Source organism: Cibotium barometz, chromosome 13 (genome assembly GCF_041138505.1).
Source record: "Cibotium barometz isolate CiBa-2024 chromosome 13, ASM4113850v1, whole genome shotgun sequence".
Classification (NCBI taxonomy): Eukaryota; Viridiplantae; Streptophyta; class Polypodiopsida; order Cyatheales; family Cibotiaceae; genus Cibotium; species Cibotium barometz.
This window is the reverse complement of record NC_141058.1, coordinates 3,149,318-3,175,156: the sequence shown is the minus strand read 5'-3', so window position 1 is coordinate 3,175,156 and position 25,839 is coordinate 3,149,318. Positions and strand designations below refer to the sequence as shown.

The 25,839-nt window shown below is 40.1% G+C and overlaps 1 protein-coding gene across 1 annotated transcript; it reads left to right on the top strand.

The window, feature by feature from the left end:
- Nucleotides 1–23,822: 23,822 nt before the first annotated feature.
- Nucleotides 23,823–24,772, top strand: LOC147632277 (N-carbamoylputrescine amidase-like). The gene is made up of 2 exons (XM_086807088.1): nt 23,823–23,995; nt 24,144–24,772. Exons 1-2 carry the CDS (start codon nt 23,907–23,909, stop codon nt 24,241–24,243), a joined length of 189 nt encoding a protein of 62 aa, XP_086663214.1. The 5' UTR covers nt 23,823–23,906; the 3' UTR covers nt 24,244–24,772.
- Nucleotides 24,773–25,839: the final 1,067 nt, after the last annotated feature.

Sequence of the window (25,839 nt, the reverse complement as noted above, 5' to 3'; positions counted from 1 at the left end):
TGAACATCCGGATCAATAATATTCAGCCCCCTCTTGTCTGGGTTGAATAACTATGAGCCAAGCTACCCTGGTACGAGTGTCTATGGTGCCATCCAGACCCGACCAAAGAAAATTGCAGATCAATCTCCACAATTGACCAATGTATGCACGAGAGAAGCACCAACAAGAGGCAATAAACCAAGCCAAGGCAAACAATACCTGATTAGCCACCAAAGCTCTGGGGGCTAAATCTAATCTCCTGGAGCTCCAATGAAGAAGCTTCTTCCGGATACTCATAAGCAAAGGAGCAAACGACTCAGCAAGAGAAACATCAACCCCAACCTAGCATCCCAAATATCTAGCAGTGCATTCTCTACTAATCCAAGTAAACCCAAGCTCTGCACCGCAACCAACTCTCGGTGAGTCACTTATCCAAAAACCAACAGATTTTTGCCAATTAATGAGTGCCCCTGATGCAAAACAAAACTCTTCCAATGCTACTAGAAGGAACATAGGCATATGTTTGAGGCCTCCAAGAACATGGCTATGTCATCAGCAAACTCGGAGTCAACCAGCTCCTCTTGACTACGAAGAGGCAACCTCAATCTAGACATACTAGCAATGGAGCAGAGGAAGATGCTCATGGCCTCTGCAACTATGATATATAATAATGGGGCTAAAGGGAAACCCTACCATACTCAGCGAGAGAACTTAAACCGCTCTCCTCTATCACCGCAAGTGAACACACTATTGTGGGCATCATGATACATGCATAAAACTTCCTTGATCCATCTATGAGAGAAACCCATATGGCTACGAGTACCCTCGAGGAAGTCCCAATCCACTCTATCATAGGCCTTCTTAAAATCCAAGAGCAAAATGGCTAAGGGGGGTGATTACTACCTTTGGCCCATTCCACTGCCTCCCAAAACAAGAAAATGTTATCAAAGATGCTCCTTCCGTGTAAGAATCCATTCTAAGTATCGTGAATGACATCTTGCAAAATTGGCTGCAATCTAATGCTCATTGCCTTAGCAAGAATCTTATATACAGTCCCAAGTAAGGTGATAGGTCTCCATTGGCCAATCAATGTCTTATCCCTACTCTTAGGGATAAGATAGATAAGCCCCTCAGTGAGAGAAGAAGGCATAGAACCTGTGTCCCACATCCCTGGAGAGCCGATGTGATCTCAACCCCAATCTCATCCCAAAAAGTAATGAAGAAAACAGGGGAGAGACCATCCTCCCTTGGACAGTTACCATGAGGTAAGGCATGAAGAGTATGACTGAACTCCTGCATAGAAAAAGGGGCATTCAAAATGGTACAGATCTCCTCAGTAATCAAATGCGACAATGCATTCCAAAACTTCCTATGTGTCGTCTATCTCAAGTCAAAGTGAGGCTTAGCACTAAGGAGCTAGCGAAAGAAATCAGTGGCAATCTATCTAACCATAAGAGGATCTGAATGAAGAATGCCATGCGAATCCTGCAACAATTGCCTAGCAACAATTGCCTAACGCAATCTCTGGCATGAGATGGGCCGTGAGTAGCAAAGAAATGTTTGTTGCATCTGCCACCTATCTAGGTTCAAAAGGATTCTTGGGCATGGTAATAGTACTCCGCACGCTGCTCAAGAGAGTGATGAAGCTCTGCCCTAACAATACATAAAGAATTTGCAACCCATCGAGCATGAGGATGTTTCTCGTGCTCTTTCTATAAGGCAGCCAGTCTACATCTAATATCCGTTTCTAAATCGAAGGCCTCTTGCCTCTTAGAAAGGGCACATGTGTGATAAAAGTCACTAATATCATAGAGAGCAGAGGCGAGACTTTGCGAGGGCTGCAAGAAATCATGAGATCTCCAAATATCAAGCATGCGACGTGGTAGCTCAACATGTGAGAGCAAATGATCAGGGATGCGTACATGGGGTGGTGACCCATAGCGACTCGGATCTCTAATGCATAAAACCACTGGGCATTGGTCCAATTTAGAGGTGCCTGCAACCATAAAAGTATGTCCCCCTCTATCAAGCACCCAATCATCCATAGAAAATTAGTCTAACCAGGCAAAATGACACCATGTCCATTGATGCAAGGCAAGATCAAAGCTGAAACAGAGATACAAACACCACCTGTGGTACCAATAGCTGGTGACCAAAAGGTGAGTCCGTTTGCAGATGAAACTAAATGTGGAGAAGTATGTACTTCAATGGCAGTTGCATTTATTCCTTATTCATGGAGTTATTATTCCTGCTAGAGCACAGTGGATTATGCTTATGCAGGGTGGATTATGCTTATGCAGGGTAGAGCACAGTGGATTATGCTTATGCAGGGTGGATTGAAAATTGGTGTGCTAAGACCCCCCTTATTTATGCACCTTCGTCCACTCCTGTTTGGCTGCATTTGAAGCACCGACATACTTCCTTGCTTACTTGCTCTGTGCTCCCTCTACTTGGTGTGTCTGGCCATCCTTCTTACCCTTTTGCTGAGCACCCCTTGCACACACAAGAGCTATGTGGTACAGAATCTACAAAGCCTGAGACTCCCCCATTCGGGGTTGAGCACAATCTTGCCTTACACTTAAGCAATTAACACAATTAAACAAGATAAAAATGGCACCACAAAATGAAGCAATTAACACAATTAAACAAGATAAAAATGGCACCACAAAATGAAGCTTAACAAAACTGAAGATTGAAAATCACTTGCGCATTGCACTAGGGCTAGAAAGGACTGACCCCCCTTGTAATAGATTGTATTAACAAGGTTCCTGTTACAAGCTTCATGAGCATTTACATGCCAAATTGTCCATAGGCATTCATGCAAATGAAATCAGTATTGCAAACATAGTTGTTGATGTGGTTCATTGGTTCCATAGCTCCCATTTGATTTCACCATCTCACTCATCGATCCCTCATAGCTAATCAAATGCAACTATGCTCCATTGGCATCCATACACAAACATTGTGTGTGCCAAGACCGAGACATAGGACCATAATGACTAGTATTCAGATCTTGAGTAAGTGAAAGAGAGATTAAATGAGCTCTTACAGCAATCCTACTTCTTGAATTTGAGTACAACCATCCTATGGTTGATGTCCACACTTCCAGGCATCCATTTTCACTCTCGACTGAAAGTAGGGTTTCTGTAAATTAGGGTTTTCAGTTAGGTATTCGGACTTTAGAATTGGGGATTTTGGGTGCAAAAGATGCCCAAAGAAGAGGTCTATAGATGTACTATGGTTTCCCAAAAATTAGGGTTTTTAAACTAGGGTTTTTGATAGAATTAGGGTTTACAGAAAATTTGGGAGTGATAGAATACTTAGGAGGCTCCATATTCATGAATAGAAGAGGCATTTTTCAAATTGGTGATCATATGGAGACTATATAAGTAGAAGACAAGATTTCTCAAGCTTTCATGGCTATGGAAGTCATGAAAGAGAAAAAAATCACCTTTTCTATAAGTGTTGTGAGGAAAAAATTTGACCTTGGACCTAGGTATCCTCACGGTGGTTATGGTGAAGGAGTAGACTAGGATGGAATCCTTCTAAGGAATTCAAATTAAAATCAACTTATAATAGTATGAAGATATAGACATCAAATGAAATATCATAGTTGAGGGTGGGAAAGATGAATGGTTGAGGAGAAGCATTTATTTTGGCTAGACGCTCGGCCCCAAAGAGGAGGGCTAGTCTTTGCTGAAAATTCATTTTATTACTAATTAGTATATGAATAGGGAGTAAAGGCATGGGCTAGTATGGTTGATTTGGGCAAATGGGTAAGTTGGGTCGATTCATTGCCATTGCTGATTTAGAATGAAAGTTAGACCAAAAGCATGTGCCGCATTGGAGTTAAATTACAATACATTGCTTTGTGGGAAAATTACAGATGATATGATGTTAAGGATCAATTGATACAAGGTTGGTACAATATAAGAAAGAATAAACATGAGAATTCACCACCCACAATTGTAAATTTCTCTATTATACCGTATGCAATTAAGAAACACATAAAGAAAACTTGATAAAAGTGAAGTTGACTCATCAATAGCAAGGGAGAATTTCTTCATGAACGGTGGCGGCATGACATTTTTATTTATTACCATATATGCAACCGTATGTTGAGGCTCCTTGAAGTACATCACCAACTTCCCACCATCAAACTTCAGCCGGCCCGTTGTCTCCCACCGCACCAAACTTCGAGAGATACTCCATGGCCTTTTGGTTGGCTCCACCCAATTTGCTACTCTTCGTCGGGGGTTGCCCATGCAAAGAGTGGCTCGCCGGACTTCGTGTGAGTTGCTTATTTATTATGAATGGCAACTAAGGAATTGGTGGACTAGAGAGGGCTGCTAAAGAGACAACTATGCATAGATGGTAGAACTATATGGTCTTTTTACAAGGGTTTGATAAGAAATTAGACGGCAATATGGATGCAATATAGATGCATATATGCTATATATAGAGATTAGCATAAAGAAGAAGAGAGAGGTAGAGGGTTATGGCCATTAAGCTAAGGAGATAGGAATGTCTAAAGGCAAACTGATAGCATAAAGGGCGTCTAGGTTGTGGCTTAGTTTGATGGTGATGGATGGCTCTATTTATAGGGTTTTTGGAGAAGGAAGGGTAATGCACAAGATGATTGGCATGGTGGAGCAACAATGGACCCCCATGTTCTCCATGCTTGCTAGGTGGAGGTGGAGAGGCTAGGTAGAATGATAGAAGGGCGAGAGAGTGAGAGAAGGATAGTAAGAGAGTGTGTAATTGTGAGAGAAGAAAGAAGTGATGGTAAGGAAGCACCTTGTAATTGTGAGAATCGGAGAGAGAGAGAGAGAGAGAGAGAGAGAGAGAGAGAGAGAGAGAAATGAAATGATATATTAATGTCTCTAAGAGGCCATAATGGCCTATGAGACCAAAACTGAGAGTACATCTGAAGTTGGTGTCTCATCAAAGAGAACAACTAAATGAGACTAAAAAGTACAATAAACTGATTGTCCTACAGTTATAAGAACAGAACTGTAAGACCCGAGATGATACTGAGTAGAAAAAACTGGAAAATTCTGAAAAATGTATATCAGGTAGATCCATGCATGCTGATCAGTTGAAGTGTTGCCCTCTCCTTAGATCAAGTATCTCTGCCATAGGGCTGTCTAGAATGGAGAGGTCGTAAAAGCGAGGTAGGCGCCTCCAATGCCGAGCAATAATCGCTCTGATCTGGTGATGGTGAGGATGTTGTGGTCAGGATCCTAGTGGGCATGGCCGACGAGCACGAAATGAGATAATTTCTCTATCAGTGGTGACTCCCTGGGAGAGTGGTCGGTGCCCTGATGGCCCAATGGAGGAGGTATCAGGAGGTGTGTGGGCTGGGTTGTTGGTGTTGGTGATGGTGCTGGTGCTGATGCTGGTGCCGAAGAAATCTGTCAAGGTCCTCTGTCTAGGTACATCAGCGCTTGGCCTCCTGTCTGCCAAGAGGGTCTCTCTGTGTCTCCTGAGCTCAAGTAGAAACAATCCTAGGCATCTCTGATCCTCAAACTCAATGACCCTGCATAACGGCCCAAAACCTTCTTGAAAGAGGCAGTGATATCTCCCTCGGATCTCATAATAGACTGTACATTGGCAAATGTAGTGTTCCTCTGTCTCTACCTCCTGGTAGCATAGTTGACAAATGCGGTCATCCAAGATCTGATGCACATATCACCCTGTCTCAATCCGCAGCTGGTGTGATGAGGTCCAGATCTGTCCAATGGCACAATTTATCCCATGTGATAGGTGTACATCCATGTATGCCGGGCGGGTGATAAAATCATCTGGTGAGAGAAGTAGAAAATGGCTCTTGTAATGAGCCATTTTCGTGCCTAAGGGCTCAAGGGGCCTAGTCCATGTCCTTTCTATGTCCACTCTGATGATATCCATCATGATCACGTGGTTTTGCTCTGAGTGGGTGAGATTTAAAAATGGACAATCCAGATTGTACTGAAAGGGTGGTAGTGCCTCTATCCACAAACCATGTAGGTCAAACCATGATCTCATCTGCGCGTACCAGCAGCAATGAGTATCTCCATCCTCTGCCAACTGTATGGATGAGGTCAGTTCCAATCGGGAGTACCTCTGCTGAGGGAGCTCTCATAGCCGCTCTAAAAAGGTAACTGCCTCGGTTACTACTGGTGGGGCACCCAGCTCAGCCCGAACAATCTCATGTGGTACTGATGAGTTGCTCCGAATCATGCGGGCAATCATCATAATCAGTGGTCTCTCCATTTTCCTCCATCCCTCATCTGTCCCTCTCTGAGATCTGTGATGTATACTAGGCTCCCAAATTGGAGCTCCGTACAGGAGGGTCGGTGTGACAAGTGTATCAAATAGCCACAATTTGGTGCGTGGCTCCTGAAATTGTATGTGTGCACACTGCCTCTCAAGTGCCCCCGAGGCTGCATGCCCTCGAGCTAATCTAGCTGCTGCTGCCTCCTTTAGGGAGAAACGTGGTCCTGTGAAAGTAACTCCCGAGTAGACATATGACCTGACGTACTCTACCGACTCCCCTCGGAAAGTGAACTGAGGCTCTGATCTCGTCACCCATGCCTGTGTGGTGTTAAACACCGTAACCTTGGTTTTCCCAAGGTTCACTGTCAGATCTCTATCCGCACAGAAAGCCTGTAATGGATCCAAGTGTCTCTGTAATCCCTCCGGAGAGTCTGAGATTAGAACAATATCATCAGCATATAACAAGATGGGTATCAACACCCCTGCCACGCATGCCCCTGGGCCTCACAATCTGTCTACATAATCAAAGACCGCATCAATGTACAGTCCAAAGAGGGTGGGCGATAGCGGGCATACCTGCTTCACCCCTATCGTGCTGGTCACAATAGAGAATGACACCATAGTAAAGATCAATGGTGACGTGAAGAGAGATTTGGATGAACAAGATGTGGACACTAAGAATGTTCGTGTGGGGGGAACCTTAGATGGGCACAATAGCCCTTCAAAAGGTAATTTTAATAAGTGAAAGAAAAACGCATGGAGATATACACCTTTTTGTTGAGAACCGCCGCCGTGTAGAGAGGTGTGTGGGGAGACAACAGAAAAGGGAAACGAACGATCAAGAACCGCCGTATGAGCAACAAAGACCACCTCAACAAGAAGAAGCACCACATCAATAGGCACCACAACAAAGCCGCAACAGGCACAAAACAAAGCCCCCATAGAGCACACATCGACAAAGCAACCAAGACACAGAAACCGGCAACAACATCGAGAGATGTAAACAACGCACACAATCGCGAGGAGAGAAACCTCTCTCTCTCTCTCTCTCTCTCTCTCTCTCTCTCTCTCTCTCTCTCTCTCTTACACGATGAAAGGAATTAAAGTCTAAAGTTATATACAAACCCTAATATACAAAGTCTCAAAATACTATATGGGATTATACAAACTGCATGTGACAATTTGTGAGGAGTTCTCCCCCTTTTTAAAAAAAGACACATGCACACATTGTGATTTCACGCATACACAAGCCCTACATTTGTCACCCACTATCAGGGACATACCACTAGCGAATGCCCAATTTTAAGAGTTCGTTTACAATGGTAACTATAGCTTTGGTGGGTGCTATTGTCATGAAGCCCGCGATTTCCCGAACATGCCTATAGGCTATCACCCCAATACAACGAGACCGCAGCTAGCATTGCCAACACTGCTTACTAGCCCTTAGTACTATAACAAATCCAGTAATGGTTAAACATCCCATGCAACAACTCCTATCAAAGGGTATGCATCATGCACCCAATGTGCCATTACCTCCACTAGTCTTGGGATCGCAACCACCTTCACCAAGGGTGACACCTCTTAATCAAGTAAGCTTTAAGGAGCCTATTGATTACCAAGAATATGAGGTGATGCCAAACCCACACCCACCTCTTTGAGGACCCCACAGAGCTTCATCCGGACTATTAATGTAGTGGATGGGAGAGGGGGAGTCAAGCCAGTTTACCAACTTACTGTGGTGGGAAGAGGCTGGGACATTAACGCCATAGCTAGAAGAATGCCTCTTTAATGTTACCATTGTCAAGGTCCCCATCGAGCTTTGGAATGCCCTTTTAATTTTCCTCAACTCAACCAAGCGGTGCCCTCAAACATGCCAGCTACTTGTAACCATTATGGATAGATCATTGGATTAAGGACTGCCGCAACAAGATTGTGGTGATAAGCCCACAGACGGGATCCATCATCACACCCCTAAACACGATTGGGGTAAGTAATCAAAATCAAAGGAAGATCCTAAAAAATCTAGATCACACACCTTTGAATGCTATCACCTGGCTACAAGCCCCCCCCCCCCCCCCCCCCCCCCCCCCGTGGCCACTATATGAGATAGCCTTCTCCTCATAGAGCGGCCACCTTGAGGAGAAGTGCATCTTTCTCCACCTTTGATCTTTTGACCCCCGCCTTGTACATGGAGGCGGGGTTGTATCTAGCCATTCGTGGTTGTATTTAGCCCTTCGTGGTTGGTTTTTTGTCAACTAATAGAAGGATCTTTTTCTCAAGAAAAAAAAGAAGATGCAGACAAAGCCAACGGATTAAACGGCATCAAAATTGGAGCACTCTAGCATGTTAGTGTGTGTTGGTTTTTAAGACTAAGCTTTTTCCCATTGAAGTGTTTTTAGCAAAGGGCTTTCCATTGTTTTGAGAAATTTTTCTTTTCATAAGTTATATATAAAAGGCTATTGGCTCTCATAGTAATCAAGCAATGCTTTCAAGCTCCTTGCATCTCTTCCTTTATCATTGTGATACTAGAGCTAGTGGAAATTCTCGGCGCCAAGTTTTTCGGTAGCGTCTCAAGAAAAGGGGTGTGGTGTGCTATGGGTTCTCAGACAGTCTTCCCACGGTGCACGACAGAGGAGGCGATAGCACAAGCCCAATAAGACATAGGAACTCACAACTGCCATGTCAACACTCAGTGCAGGCTGGCAAGAGCAGTTGGTCTACAGTAGGATACTCACATGTCATGTAAACAACAATGTCAAAAGTGTAGGCGACATGCAAAAATGGACAGGGACCAAGCCAGGGGACTCCTTGTCATGAAATATAGCTTAAGCTATGGAGCTAAACCCAAGCCCAAGAATACCTAGCAAAGAAAGCTACTTAAAACTAACAACTCTCCTCAAGTCCCAAAGCGAAGTGCGACAAGAAAAGGACCTATGGTTGGAGTGATGTTCACTATCCGCCGCGAGGAGTATGCAATGCAATCAAACTCAACTCCCACACCTTTCCAAAAATGCTATATGACAAATATTCTTGTAATGTTTATAATGTATCATGCAATCACTGAAAGCAAATCAAGTTTGAGTATAAATATTTTGCATTGAATTCACAATGATGATGTTGATGAGTGTGCAAAAATATTATATCACGAGAATTTAGCAAAATATTTAAGATGTGATGATGGAATTTTTAATATTGTTGTTTATCAATGTTTATCACAAATATACTTTGGCTCAAATGAAGAGGGAAAAAGAAAAGAGCATCTTCTTTCGCTATGTGTTGCTAAATTTGTTTGTGGTGTTGTTGATGTCGCCATTCTTGGGTGTGAATCCTCTCAATTCTCAAGATACAAAATCAATAGAATTATACAATTTTTAGTAATGGAGCACCAATGTAGCTCTCTCCTTGGGTACATGTGTGCATTGTCTGAAGCTTTGGAAGCCTTCATTTCCTCTTGGAGGGATTTTGAGAAGTCAGTCCAAGTCATTTCTACTAAAGTATTACCTTTAGCTACAGCTACGATTGCTGGCTACTGACATAACAAACCTAGAATCTAAAGCTCTTACTCTCTTTATCATCAAGTTATCCTCAAGTTGGATGGCATTAGCCATGACATCCTCCTAGGTGGTGATACCTCTAATGACCAAACCATTATGGATATGTTCACATTTAAGCCCATGGAAATCGATCAAGCAGTTGATTGTTGGATAAGTTCTCCAAGAGTACAAATCCTTAAGATGACTAATAAATCTCCCACTTACTCATCTTCTTCTCTCTCCACTCTGCGCAACTGTGAAGTCACACTCCACAAAGCTCCTTCACGCACAAACGGCTTTAGGAATAACCATCTCAAAGCCCAATAAAGTTTAGATGTTCTTTAACTCTCAGAGTTTGATACTAATCACAGCCTTGCGATCTAGTATAAGGCTAAATGCATTGGTCTTTGCAAGCTCATTCCTCTCACCTAAGGTGCCTCACAAACTTGATCAAAGATCTCGAGGTGTCGTCTAGGATCTCCCTCTCCATTGAACTTATGTGTGACCTTCGTGATTTGTATAGCCTTTCCAGATCTACTCCATTCATTATCTCTCATGACTTGTCCTATACTTTTAGCCATCTCTCCCCAATGTTTGCGTAAAGGCTACTAGATCAACTACAAGGGTTGTTGCTGGGGGTACTGGTACAACAGGGGCAACATATGGTATGAAGGGTGCTGCATGTGGTATGAAGGGTGCTGCATGCGGACATAATGGCATGAATCCCAGAGGAGTAACATGAGTCTGATAGGTGGGGGTTGTAAGGAATTTCCATTTGTACCGATGGAATATGAGCCAAGGGCATCACTGGTCTAGTCATTTGTGAGGATGTCCCCAATGCTTTAGGGTGCATTGGCAAAGTAGAGGAAGATGCATGGAATTAAGGATCTTGGGTGAAGGTTCCTCCTTCTGCATCCCTAGTTGATGAGGTGAATGTGTTAACTAGGCATGGAGCCATTGTTTAGGGACTGCCTACAATCGCGGTTGCCATAGTTGTAACCAAGTGCATGAAACTAATGGGAAATATTGCATGGTTGGTCATAAGTGTTGTTATAAGTGGTGTAGAACCCATTACCACAGAATCTGGAATTGTGCTAATAGCATCTTGGGTTGGTGCCTCTCTACTACGGTCTTAGAATGTGAAGTCTATGCTTGTAGATTTTTGAAGTCCTATGTAACCTAGAGGAACAATAGTAGGAGTCGAATCGTGTAGTTGGGTGAAACTACAAAATTAGGATCCACTGGCTCACAGGAGATGTTACCATTTCGCTCATCATGGGCATCCTTGCTTTCAATGTCTTGACTTGCACCATAGGTCTTTGTATCCTTTCATGTTCAATGATCCTATATATGCAATCGCTGATACCTTGCAATCAGTCCTCCTCTGTTGTGGCCCTAGATATTGATTGAACATCTACTGCCTACTTCCTACCTTTCTTTTTTCAAGTCTTTCGCTCTTCGGCATCCGACTCCTAAACTGGACTCTTATTATGATTTCTTCGGAATCCAATTCAGAAGTTTCTTCCTTCTTCTTCTTTCTTTTATCCTTCTTTTTCTTCTTGATGTCTTTGCGTGTTTACTTCAAGATCCCCTCAACTCTGGTTGCTCTCGCCACCACTTGTTCGAAGGTGAGGGTATCCAAATTATACGAGGCTACCGTTGTCTGGAACTTTTCCCTTAGTCCTCTCATCACGAACCACTAACTCAATGTGGCTGAAGCAAGTCTGTTGGTCTGATCCAGACGCATTAGAGTAGTGCTCAAAATTCAGCTACATAATCTGTTGGTCTAATCCATATGCATTAGAGCAGTGCTCGAAATTCAGCTACATAATCCTCTATTGGCCTCTTCTTTCTGAGTTAGCCTGTGTAACTTTTCCAGTACTTCTATTATGGTCTTATCTTTCTTGAATATTTTCAAGAAGGCTTTCTTCAATTCTTCTAATGTTAGGAAGTGCTCCGAACCATATTGTGCATACCAGCTAGGTGGCCTTGCCACCCAAATTTGTCGCAAAATACTCTATCTTTTACGGCAATGGAGCGGCTCTAGTGGCTAGTATTGTGGTTTCGAAAGCAAAGATGTGGGAGTTTGGATCCTCCTCGCTCTTGCCCTTGAAATTCAAGTACTTAAGAGACATTCTTCCCACAATTGCTAGTTCTTCTTCTTCTTGAGCTTCCTATCTTCTATTTTGAAGCTCCTCCTGGTGATCCCCTTCTTGATTTCTCAGTGGTTCCTGAATCTCCCATTCTAGCTGCACGGAATCCCTTATGGGAGTCTTCTTGGTGGACATGCAGTTGTCCTTCATGTTCTGCAGCTTTGGTTTGGGTACCACATTGCTCCCTTCATTCTCCATGCATTCTCCATTGTACTAAGAGTAGCTTTCACGGTTCTTTGAATTTGGTCACCATTAGAGTCTTATGATGCATCACTAACATGTCTATGTCTCTTCTTGTTGCGGGATAACCTATCCTCTAGATCCATTCTCAACTTCTTCTCAACTAGAATCCGGTTTTGGAGTGACTAAATTTGCTCTTGAATGGTTGAGGATAGAGGATTCATGATAAAAGAGAGATGTGGAAAAGTAAAAGGTGCAGATTTTAAATGTAGAAAGAAAAATTACTGAAATAATGATAATACTTAGCTCATCTGGGTTAAATAATATAATGTCACCAATGTGCTTGAATTTGAAAAGTTGGCAAAATATTCGAGGTAGAGATTGAATGTAAAGATAAGTAGCAAAAATATTCGAGGTAGAGATTGAATGTAAACATAAGTAGCAAAAAGAATTTTGTTGATGTTGAATAATCAACAAAAATCTATGATTCCACAAGTCTTCAAAAACTTGAGAATAGTGCCCAAGAAATGCGTCTGACGTAGAAGATAACTAGCATAAGAACTCTCTGACGTCAAAATGATCCAAATAATTATGCGTTGAAGAAGTAGTCTGTTGCAGAAGAATCCTTCATCAAAATTGTTGTCCCTTGCTGAATTTCGGCTTTTGTAAAGCTCCCTCTCTTTTTCTTTTTCTTTTTCTTTTTTTTTTTGTAGGCTATGAAGGCTTTTAGAGTTTGAATAAATATAAGCTTTTAGCTTATGTAAGGTAAGACATAAGCTTTTTTTAAAAGCTTATAATGGTTATCAGCTTTTTAAAAGCATATAGCAAATAAGCTTTAAAAGCACATGAAGCTTAATCGCTTAAGCTTAAAAGAAAAGCTTCTCCATGACTATATAACCGGTGGTTGGCAGCACGCCAGTGAGAGAGAGAGATAGAAGATAAATCGTCAGACTTTCACATAGTTCATCTCACAACGACCCCATCGATATGGAGAGAATAGAGAAATAAGAAATTTTAATTCTCCTCTTTGAAAGATGAAATTATCCTATTAATTAAGGCTTTATTTCATGATTAATGGCTTGTAAATAATAAGAAGTGATTTTTTTCAAATAGATTTATGGGCAATTCTCCATATTCCATTATGGATTTCTATCATAAGCAAGGGTTTAGCAATCTGAAAATTGTGCTTAACCCATTAATTGCTTATTCTATCCATACGGTCGGATCATGGAGAGGCTAAGAATTGGGAAAACCCACTTTTCATGAGAGAGGGTGGTTTTGGTTTCAACAGAGGTGGTTTTTAAAGAAAAGATGACATTAATCTCTAGTCCTTGATCTTGTTCTCCATCCTATCGCCCAGAAAATTCCCATAAACCTTCCAAGAGTCCTTAATCTTTTGTCTTCTTTATCCTTTGGATTTTTATGAGCTTCTCCCTATTCTTCAAGTGCAAGTACCCATAGCTCTGATACCACTGTCTCACGGGAGCTCATGTACTTGTTGAAGAATTAATCAAACTCACTTATACATCAAGGATTAAACTATAGACTTGAATCAAATCGACAAGACTAAAGCATAGCATAGAACAAGAAAATAGAGTAAACATCACCATCGACACACTATTGGGTGCAATCTTTCTACTCATGCATGTAGCTCCTCCTTTCACGACATGAGTATTTTGAGAATTGTATTTAAAATATAGCCCAAGGAGCTAATAATAGTTGTGCATACAAAAATAGGGCTTGCTTTTCCACTTTTATGAAAATAACTCAAGAACTCAAGCTTGTTCACACATTAAATGTAAAATTAAACTCTTCTAACATATATACTAATAATATAGCAACGCCATGCACAAGCGTACATAAATAATATGTACAATAATTTGGTACATGGGTAAAAAAATAACTCATACGAAATAATAATATTCTGAGATGATATTGACAAGATCCTCCATTACGTAACACATGCACTACTTATCACCTATCTCACAAACGTAAACACATTATTTGTTCCAATTAATTGCTATCTCCACAATAATTAATTCCAATATAAAGCATTGATAGGCACAAACACAACATACACTCACCACTTATTACACTACGATGAATCATTATACACATCATCTAACATGGAATGTATTACCACTTATTATACTTCAATTAGAATGACACATCATTTGCATAAACCACTTGTTACGATTTGATCGTGTGTAGTTGTCTAGCATAGTCCACTTGTTTCACTTCTACCACACATAGTCGTCAAGTGCATGGCACTACTTGTTACACCTTAACAACATACACCCTTCAAGCATGGTCTCAAGCTATACCACAATAATATTAGCAAAGTAATATTTAATGCAGGGTCACCCACAAATACCAATTCACTAGCATTCACTAGCATGGCACACTAGCGTTCAAGCGTCCCCGTTCAGCTAAAGGGTGGACATTAACATTTAAAAAGACCAACGCTTATAAAGAAATCATCTATACCATGTCCAAGAGAGGTTCAAGCCCTACAATGCCTTCCACAGTCTACACACTTCGTTTTCCAAACCAAGTATCTCAAATCCAAGTGGTTGCACCACATACATCTCCTCCTTGAGAGAAATGCTAACTACACGTCTATTTGCAATATATCGATCCCACTAACCCCATGAGAAGCCAAGGTTAATACTCCAAGACTAGTACTATACGAATAGTCAATCTAGCTATGAGGATAAATGACTCTTGAAAGTCAAACCCTTTAACCTGTGCAAAACCCTTCACCATGAGCCTTGCCTTTTATTTATCCAATGTACAATTATACTTATACTTGGCCTTCCAAACCCACTTGTTTGGTGACGTGCTGGCGAATGAAAAAATGTCCAGTTAGATTCCGTGCAAAATGGCATTCACCTACAAAGGTGGTGGCCCGACTTTCTACCAGGTGACCTAGATGTGATAGGGTAGGGTATGTAGGGCGTATGTTTTTTTAATTAAAAATTATATATATATATAACATAAAAAGAAGCATGAGGGATTTTTTATATTTTGTTTTTGTGTGTGTGGATTTTTATAATAGAATTTTTTTCTTTTTGAGAAAATAAAAAAGAAAAAAAGTAGATTGTTTATGTGTGTGTGTGTGTGTGTGTGTGTGTGTGTGAAGAAAATAAATAGGAGATTTTTATTTTTAAATTACATTAATAGTTTAAAAAAATAAAAACAAGGAGGGATTTTTGAAAAATGAGAGAAGAGAAGAAAATTGTTGGGGGAGAGAGAAGCATGCAGAGAGGATGAGCTTGAGTTCCTTGCAAGAAAACACACACACAAAAGTAGACAAGCAAACAAGAGAGATGGATGACTGAATTTTCTTCTATTCTCTTCTCTTCTTGTGAGACAATGATAAACTAAAGAGATAAGAGTATATACTATAAAGGAAAGTACTCTCTTATTTTAAAATACAATGATTGGTCCACAATGTGAACCCAACTATATGAGCTAGCATTATAACTATGCCATAACTCTAGTACACCAAAGTAGTTGCCACATAACCTATAAACCACTGGCGGCATATCACCCATAATCTCACCAACCATGCTAGCGGTGTAAGTGTGAAAGCTATCACATCATCAATGTGTAAGTGTGAATGCTATCATCAATGTCTGTAGCACAAGTTAAGCTTGATATCCCAACACTCCTCCTCGAGCTTCACTCTACACACTCCCACTCCAGGTAAGCTTCTAAACTTGCAAAGCTTCTTTATACCTAGTAGTGCCTTTGTGAAGATGTCAGCCACCATTTGATCCTCTATGTTGACATATACTAGCAACACATCACCTGTTAGAACCTCCTACCTCATGAATGATAATACATCTCTCAATGTGCTTTATCCTAGTATAACAGATTGTGTTACTAACCAGCTATGTGTCACTCATGTTGTCACAATGAATGCCAACGGCCCTATCTATGGGCTCACCCAATCACCAAGTAGCTTCTAAAACCAAGCTACCTCACAAGCTATCATAACAGCCATGTACTCTAACTCTATGCTTGATAAGGTAACTATCAATTGTTTCTTGGTGCTCCCAACTCACAGTAAGTACTCCCAAAAGAGAATATAAAGCCACTGGTAGATCTCTTGTCTAAGACAACACTACCATCCCAATCAACATATGTATACCCATGCAGTTGTCTCTCTTTACCAGCCTTATAGAAAAGTCCAAAATCAATGGTGGACTTTCTATATCTAATAATCCATCAAGCCACATCCAAGTGTGGCTTCCTGGCCTAACAATGATCATGTAGATCAAGGTACTACTCACTATGTGCCTGTACATAGTGGGGTCCTCCAAAGGCTCGCCTATAGCTATGGAAAGCTTAGTGTTCTACTCTAATGGCACCGAGGCTTACAGCCTATCATACCATACTTGGACAACATGTTCAAGCCTTACTGTCTCTGTAAGAGCAAAATGCCATAAGGTGATCTCACCACCTTATACCAAGAAAATATCGCAGTTTCAGGATGTGAAGATCCAAACCATTGGAAAGATCCTCAACGACTGTTGCGGTTCACCAGGTAATCTCTTGTTAGATGTGTTTCAAGGGGGGTTAGGGTGAGCCATAAAAACATGGAAGATAAGGTTAAAGTTGGGCTATTTGAAGTATGGGTGTAGAAGATATCATTTTCTTTAGATTCACTATCTTTTCATAAGCGTGCTGTCTAAGCTTTCATTTTTGCACCCATTTATGCACTCCTTTGTGCTTTCTTCCATGAAGTTTTCACCATATGCTCGCCCCTTTATTAGCATCAAAAACAACAACCAATAATTTGCAGCAACATAGTGCTTCCCATTGAAGCACCCTCCAACTTGCCCAAATCCATTGGCATCTTAACATAAACTGCAACCAAACAATATAACATTGAACTTGAACCATACTAGAAAATACTATTTTCAACCACCAGCAACTCCGTGAAATTGTTGATGACGGTAGCTCCCCCTTGTTCTCAGCATTCCAAATGATGTAGCCTCCACAAAATAATGAGTGTGCCATAAATTTTTATCTATACACTAACCATGATAAATCGACATTCTAAAAATAAAAATACCCAATATATGCTTATCTAAACCTTGCTCTTATACCATGTTAAGAAAGTGAGATGAAGTTAACAATTTCTGAAGTTCTTTTTTCAGACTTTGTTAATTTGGCACTGAATTTGACCATGCAAGGCTCCTGATCACACCACCCAGATTGAATTTGACCATGCAAGGCTCCTGATCAGACTTTGTTAATTTGGCACTGAATTTGACCATGCAAGGCTCCTGATCACACCACCCAGATTGATCTCTGTCACTACATCCTGAAGTGTGCCCTTTCCCCCTTTACATCCCCTATTGTTTGAATGCAATAATTGTTGTTGGCTCCTCTTGCCATCCTCTAGTGTTTTTGGTTCTTCTTCTTTTATTTCTTCTTGGTAGTTTTTTGGTTGTACTGTGTCAGGATTTTCGGATCATACGACAAGATAATCCATTTCACATCCACTTTGAGCCATGACCTTCCAACATCATGTGATAGGCTCTTGATATATTCTATCATCTTTAGGATGGTCCACAAGGAATTTACATCCCAATATCTCAATCTCTTATCCTCGAACAATGCCAACTGCTTGGACTCTCCTTTGGTATGCCATCCTGATTTGGCATGGGATTGGTTGCATTGTTGTGACTCCTAACTTCTTTTCTAGGCTACCCGATAATATGTTAACACTAGATCCTCCATCCAGGATTACTTGGGACACCAATTATCTTCTTATATTTTGTCACTTTAAGAACTGTTGTGTTGCAATCTTGTACCTTCTCCAAACTCCTAATGTCTATATCTGAGGCTTTAGCATCAAACCTTGTAAGTTCCATCAGCTTCTCCTGTTGGCCACTATTTTTTGGAGCAAATTTTAGATGTTGTTAGGCACCAAGTTCAAGAATAGATCTAGAGTGATATTGAGCTTCATCTTGCTAAGGTATTCTTACTCTAGTTTTACTACTCCTAAGACATGATTAGACCACTCCACTCAGCTCTGCCTTTCCTACTCTAGTTTTACTACTCCCAAGACATGATTAGACCACTCCACTCAGCTCTGCCTTTCCTATGTAGGTTTCTCCTGGCACTTCTAACTTCCTAGATTCCTAGCAGTCAGCTTTCCCACATGTTATATATCCCCAGCTAGTTAGTTCCCACCATGAGTTAGATATCCCCAACATGATCGTCAAAAATCACCACCAAAAGTGTTAATGTTTGGTTAAGACCTAACACTGTAGTGATTCTAGACCACCTAGCCAGCATCATCTAGCTAAGCTATGCATTTGTGCTCAATGCCATAAGTGGGCAAAATGTGCCACCATGCATAAACTAGATACATTCTAGAGGTTTGTCTAAATGAGTCAGAGGACTATCTGGAATGAGTTCGAATACGAGTCAAGAGTAACTACTACTATTCATAGTGCAAGGAAGACTTGGATATGTGAACTACAGTGCTCATCTACATGCCCACAACAATGCATAATTGAAGCTCACAATATTAAAATCCAATCCACACGATGTATATGGTTATACTCAGGGTATTACATATATAGAGCTCAATGTGCAAATAGTTTGAATACATTTTAGTAAAGACCACAGTCCATTCCTTACAAGACTCATTTCATTAGCAAACTAGTAACATGCCCACTGCTCACAACGCATTACTCTCTCTCTAATTCCTCCCAACTGCATAATGTCAGTCTCACTTGTATCTCACATGAACTGCAATAACAAGCCCTCTCTTCTATCCTTTAACTATCTTTTTGTCCCTCTCTGCTCAGTGTTGAGTACTACCTATTGCAAATGTTTTATTACAATGAAAGGCCGTTGGCTCATGATGCATTCATCCATTAAAGGTGAGGCCACTACACATCTGTTTGGCGGTGAACTATGGGGCTATTCACCCACCAACACTATTATCCTTGACTAGCTACTACTACTTGAGATTTTCTTTTGAATCAAAGTGAAAGAGATAGAGTTACCCTTACCTGTGTACACTTCCTTTGCTTGCCTCTTAATCTTATTATGTGAATCAACACACTGATACCATGAGATGAATGCGATGGAGAGGGTGAGCTTAAGCTCCTTGCAAGGCTGATTTTTTTTGTTTCTTCTTACTTCTCTATAACCATAACATAAAGATAGGAGCACATACTGTAAGGGAAAGTACTCTACTAATAAAACATACAAGATCCATATAGCTGGTGACATATTAACCATAATCTCACCAACCCATGCTATCTGCACTAGTTGAGCCTGATATCTCATTATGTCAAGACTAAGTGTGGAGGTGACAGTGGAGAGTGTCACCTCCAACCTTATGCTAGTGGCATAAGTGTGGAGGTGTTATCTATATCTGCACTAGCTAAGCTTGATATCTCATTATGTCAAGACTAAGTATATAAAAAAACGTGTTCAATTTATCAGAGAAAAGATTGATCTTATTCAGTATAGGATATAAGTATATAAAAGTGTGCTCAATTGTAGGACATAAGTATATAAAAGATTGATCTTATTCACTGTAGGACATAAGTTTAGAAAAGATTGATCTTATTCATTGTAGGACATAAGTTAATGTTGCATGTATTCTTATTTAGTCATTACTCCTAGAAAATTTAAAAGAACTTGAACTAATACTTAATGTAATATCTATTCAATTTGGACTTATGAGGGGGTATCAAAAATGTAAGTGAAAGGTCACTTTGTGAGGTGACTTCTGGTAGAGTTCTGGTATCACTTTTACTATGATCAAAAGGTGACCAAATCATCTCCAACTAGTCTTAACTTGTGTTCACAACAAGTTTAGTATATTTATATTTTCATGCCCATTATTGTGGTATATGTGGACATGGAACATAATCAATGAAAGACTTCCCCAACTTCCAATCCTTCCTGAAACACCTTGCCTACTTATATATTCTCTTCTACACTTCACAATATTTTTGTGCAATTGTCTATTAATAGCTTACTATTAGAGCTCCACATTCAATGTCACGCTAATGGTAACGTTGGTGTTGGTTTGGTTGGTGACGACTATGACTTCCTCCCTACTAGCCGGTCTGTTGTTGGTGAGTCATCATTGGCACCTAGGTGTGATGTTGAGCATCCAAAACTCGCACGTCCTACAGGGGAGGCAACTAGGGGTGAAGGGGTTGATTTTTGATGAAAGGGTGCACCCGTAAAGGAAATTTTAATGATGGGTAAACATGACAGCCAAAGTGCAATGAAAAAATCCATAAACCATGAACATCAACTAAAATGCAACGATCCTCAATGAAGACATAACATCAACTAAGTACATCATAATGTGTGCTAACCCTGCTGGTCTAGGATTAGCCACTATTTTCAATAGATTAAAGTACAATAATGTAAGTGACTAACCTTACTAGTCTGAGTTTAGTCACTGTCAAAAAATTGCATGTTCCCATCATCATCTCTCTCTCTCTCTCTTCCACACGCCATACTTGACCTTTACGGATGTCAATACCATCATCTCTCTCTCTCTCTCTCTCTCTCTCTCTCTCTCTCTCTCTCTCTCACTCTCTCCCCCCCCCCCAAAAAAAATATAAATAGTTATAAACATCAACACAGTGATCTAGGATGATTTGCGAGACCAAATCAAGTCTAAAATCATAGCTTAATTGAGGAAGATAAACTAAGGCAAACCACATAGGTAGTTTACCTAAAGGATGATGGTGTAAAGATGGAGATGAAAAGCGATATTTAAATGACCAACGAGTTAGAGCCCATGCCAATGTTCGAGTGGGAGTTAGCATATGCCAAAGTTTCACGACAAGGTAATCATGCAGTTTTCACCTTCAATAGTCGAACAAGCTTAAAGGTGCAAAGATAAGAATCGCATAAGAACTAACTCTATTGTAACTAAAGAAGAAGAATACAAAATCAGCCAAAGTTTGAGCAACTCATAGAGATAGCATCAGAAAGGGTAGAGTCCCTCTTAGAATTTTGCAAATTCGAACCAAAGCCCAAAAATAAAACCTCACTTTTGAAATGAATGTATTAAAGTTGAGCAACTCATAGAGACGGTATCGAAAAGGGTAGAGTCCCTCTTAGAGTTTTGCAAATCCAAACCAAAGCCCAAAAATAAAACCTCACTTTTGAAATGGATGTATATGATGCTTGGCATTATAGCTCTAATAGATGATTAATAGGACTTCTTTTTGTTTCTTTTGCTTGACTTTTGGCTCAAGACTTTCATGTCCTCCCTCTCTCTCATATTGATACCTAAAATAGCAATGAAAGACCAATTACAACCAATACAAGCTTGAAAATACTTAAAGCTTTGATTTACGTTATACTTCATTGTTATTTAAAAACATCATGGTTTTATCCAATTGTATCTTGCAAGACAAAACATCCTACAAAAACAAGATAAACACACTATGACACAATAATGCGAACACAATACATACACAGAATTGCAAAAGACACCTATTGGTGTGTGCATTATTTTCCATTTCCAAGAGGTTGAGCATGTGGAAGTGTTAAGCAATGAGTGTATTAATTATTATAACTGCTAGCATCTGCCAACCACCCACTAACGGTTGCCTAGCTTGTCTCTCCTCTTCCTCACACCTTTTGTGCTCTTAATCTTGGACTTCTTCCATCTCTTACAAAGAAGAAATACCATACCATCTTAATCTTGGACTTCTTCCATCTCTTACAAAGAAGAAATACCATACCATCTTCATCATTGCCAAAATTGTTATTACGCCCTATAATAGAGCCCATGGAGGAGTAGACATAAACAAATAGAATTACTCAAAAAGTAATTCAGCATGAAAGAGAAGTGCTTAAAGTAGTCTAGTGTGAAAGGGAATTGCTTAGAAAATAATTATTACAATCGATCAAGGGGTCTCAAAGAGTTTGTATATTTATAGATCTCTCTCTCTCTCTCTCTCTCTCTCTAGGAATCAAACATTCCAAAGAGTTTCAAATTATAAAGTTTAAACAAAGAGAGTGGAAGTGAGTGTTTATCTTAAAGTATTAAAAGATCTCTCTCTCTCTCTCTCTCTCTCTCTCTCTCTAGGAATCAAACATTCCAAAGAGTTGCAAATTATAAAGTTTAAACAAAGAGAGTGCAAGTGAGTATTTATCTAAAAGTATTAAAAGACTATACAAAAAGTAACATAGGTTAGTTTGTTTTGCCAGATTGTCAAGCGTGGGTATCCCAAAGTCAATAGATGCGAACATAGAGGCTATCTTATTCTACATGTGCTTATCTTGGAAAATTAAGCATGGGTGTCCTACATATTGATTGTCAAGCATGGGTGTCCTACAAATCTCCCAAAATTAATCAATGGGCGTCCTACAAATCCCCCAAAGTTAATCAATGTAGACATAAAGGTTATCTTATTCTACACCTACTTATCATGGAGAATTTTATTACAAATGCTTGTCATTCCTTTCTTTTTTTTAATCATAAAGTTTTCCTCATAGAATTTGTATATATTTACTAATGCAACTTGGTCCATATATAATAAATAAATTGTTGTTTCAAGTACTTTAAGAAAAAATGTTTGAAGTACTTTAGAGGTCACATGAAAAGTAAATTACCATTCAAAATGAAGTTTATTTCATTGTATTAAAATTGGAGGTGGCATATATATGAATATAAAAAAGAAAATGTAATGTAGAATCAAAAACATTTGAAAAGTGTGCATTGCATTAGAAAAATGATTAAGTTTTGTATCTTATGGAAGGTTATATAATACAACTCAAACATACGTTTACACCCTTGAGAGCGTCAACACTACATATATCTCTAATAACATGGATTTAGGCATGAACATGTTTTGGTATATGAAACCCCATCTACATGTATTTACATGCAAGGAATGGTCTTCTGACATCCACCTGACCCTATAATTTTAAATAGAACCCCATCTCCATGTACGTGCATGCAAGGAATGGTCTTCTTACACCCACGCGACCCTATAAATTTAAACAGCTATAAGAGGAACTCTGAAAAAGAATTAGGAAATATGTGGAAGCTAGAATTACAAAGCTCATAAACTAAAAAGATCACAAGTAACAATAAGCTATTAACAAAGGATAATTGCATGAACATGACTGATGGAGCCATGCTTCATGATATGTATAGTATATCCATGTTGGGATGTGCATGGTGTGTATGATATGTTTAGATGTGCGATGTGGCATGCTAACTTAAAGATCTAGATGTGCTTTGTATGTGCATGGTGTGTATGATGTGTCCATATGTGCTAGGTGGAATGTTAGCTTAAGATTTACATAATCACATGTGGCATGTTAACTTAAGATCTACATATTCACGTCAACAATCCCATGGAACAAAACCTTGTCCTTGTGATACATGGCCTCCTTGGCCCATGTGGAGAGAGAGAGAGAGAGATTAACGTCGGTAGAATGCAACACAAGGGCATATACGAGCAAAGATGGGACTTGAACTCGGGTGGATCATGGGGAGAGAGGGATGTTCTGCTCAAACAAAGTTATTATATTAAATATAAAAAATGATGTGAGATTGAAAGGTGTCTTGGGCGACCACAAAACCAAGACGCCTTTGAGATTCTGGTCTCAGGAATCCAAAACTTTATTATGGTGGGCTCAAATATAATTGATAATAATATATTTCAAGAAAAACAGCCCTCTACTCTGTGCGTCCGTCAGTGTCTGTGTGCGCGCAAGCTCTCGTTGCTGGAAGGAAGCAGAAGCAGGCTTTTCTTGTGTATATTTTGTGAAGAGGTGAATGGGCGGGGCGGAGCGCGTGGTGTGCGTGGCCTCCCTGCAGTTCGCCTGCACCGACGATGTTGAAACCAACGTCCAACATGCGGAAAGGTACCCCTTTATTTCAAAATGTTCAGAGCTAAAATTCTGTTTTGTATTTTTTTTTTCTTCATTCACAGCAAAATCCAACATCTTTCAATGGTAAATTGTAGTGTTTCTTTTACTGTTCCAATTCCCAATCTCCTTCTTGTTGGTGTAGGTTGGTGCGGAAAGCTCATGCCAAGGGCGCACAAATAGGAAATGGACAAGAAGAGGGCAGTTTTCCGCAGGTTGCCCTTACTGGAGAACTCCACCGATAGAAGTTGAGGTGTGGCTTTTTCAGCAGAAAGAGGTGGACAAGTGATGCCCAGTGACCTGCTCTTCATGCACTCAGTTCAAATGAAATATAAAGAGTAGAATTGAAACCTGTGTAGGTTTCTTACTAGCCCTAGCATCCAAGATCAAGAGCTCCTAGTGCAAAGCTGGAGCAATAGCCCTAGATCATAGTAGCTGGCTATAAGTAGTAGTAGACAGTTGTATGTGTTGAAGAATTTGTCCTCCCATATCCACAGGAAAACTGGCCCCATGCCAAACATCTGTCCTTCAAGCTTCCAGTTGCATCCTGCCATGCACCCTAAGCTCAGAACAGTCATCTCAAGCAGGGCTTTGAATACACGCCTCACCCTTGGTTAAGCTTAGAGTGTCTACCAATGTTTTGAGTCAGGGTTGTCAACATGTCTTACCAAGTTGCAGGGTAAAAAATAAGAGCCTACTCTTGTAATATGCGGAAGCTTCGGAGAAGGATCGGTACTTCAAAACTCAGAAATCAGCACTCTTTTCGAGACGGAATCAACGCACAAACTGAAAGGAGATGTGCAGAAAATAGAGAGAGAAGGGGGAGATGGAGAGGACACAGTATTGGGTCCCAATTACCCTCTGTAGGGCCCCCACCACGGATGGTGTATTTGCTTTATTAGAATGATGTAAATCTGAAAACAAATACAGAAAACTTGACCTTTTCTTGGCTGGAAAATCCTGTCGATTATGGGTGATATGCCGCCAGTGGTTTATAGGTTATGTGGCAACTACTTTGGTGTACTAGAGTTTCACATTGTGGACCAATCATTGTATTTTAAAATAAGAGAGTACTTTCCTTTATAGTATGTACTCTTATCTCTTTAGTTTATCATTGTCTCACAAGAAGAGAAGAGAATAGAAGAAAATTCAGTCATCCATCTCTCTTGTTTGCTTGTCTACTTTTGTGTGTGTGTTTTCTTGCAAGGAACTTAAGCTCATCCTCTCCCCTACATGCTTCTCTCTCCCCCCCAACAATTTTCTTCTCTTCTCTCATTTTTCAAAAATCTCTCCTTGTTTTTATTTTTTTCAAATTATTAATATAATTTAAAAATTAAAATCTCCTATTTATTTTCTTCACACACACACACACACACACACACACACACACACACAAACAATCTCCTTTTTTTCTTTTTTATTTTCTCAAAAAGAAAAAAAGTCTTATAAAAATCCACACACAAAAACAAAACATAAAAAATCCCTCATGCTTCTTTTTATGTTATATATATATAATTTTTAATTAAAAAAACCTACGCCCTACATACCCTACCCTATCACATCTAGGTCAGTGGTAGAAAGTCAGGCCACCACCTTTGTAGGTGAATGCCATTCTGCATGGAATCTGACTATTCTACATGGAATCTGACTGGACATTTTTTTATTTGCCAGCACGTCACCAAAACAAGTGGGTTTGGAAGGCCAAATATAAGTCTAATTGTACATTGGATAAATAAAAGGCAAGGCTCATGGTGAAGGGTTTTGCACAGGTTAAAGGGTTTGACTTTCAAGAGTCATTTATCCTCATAGCTAGATTGACTATTCGTCTAGTACTAGTCTTG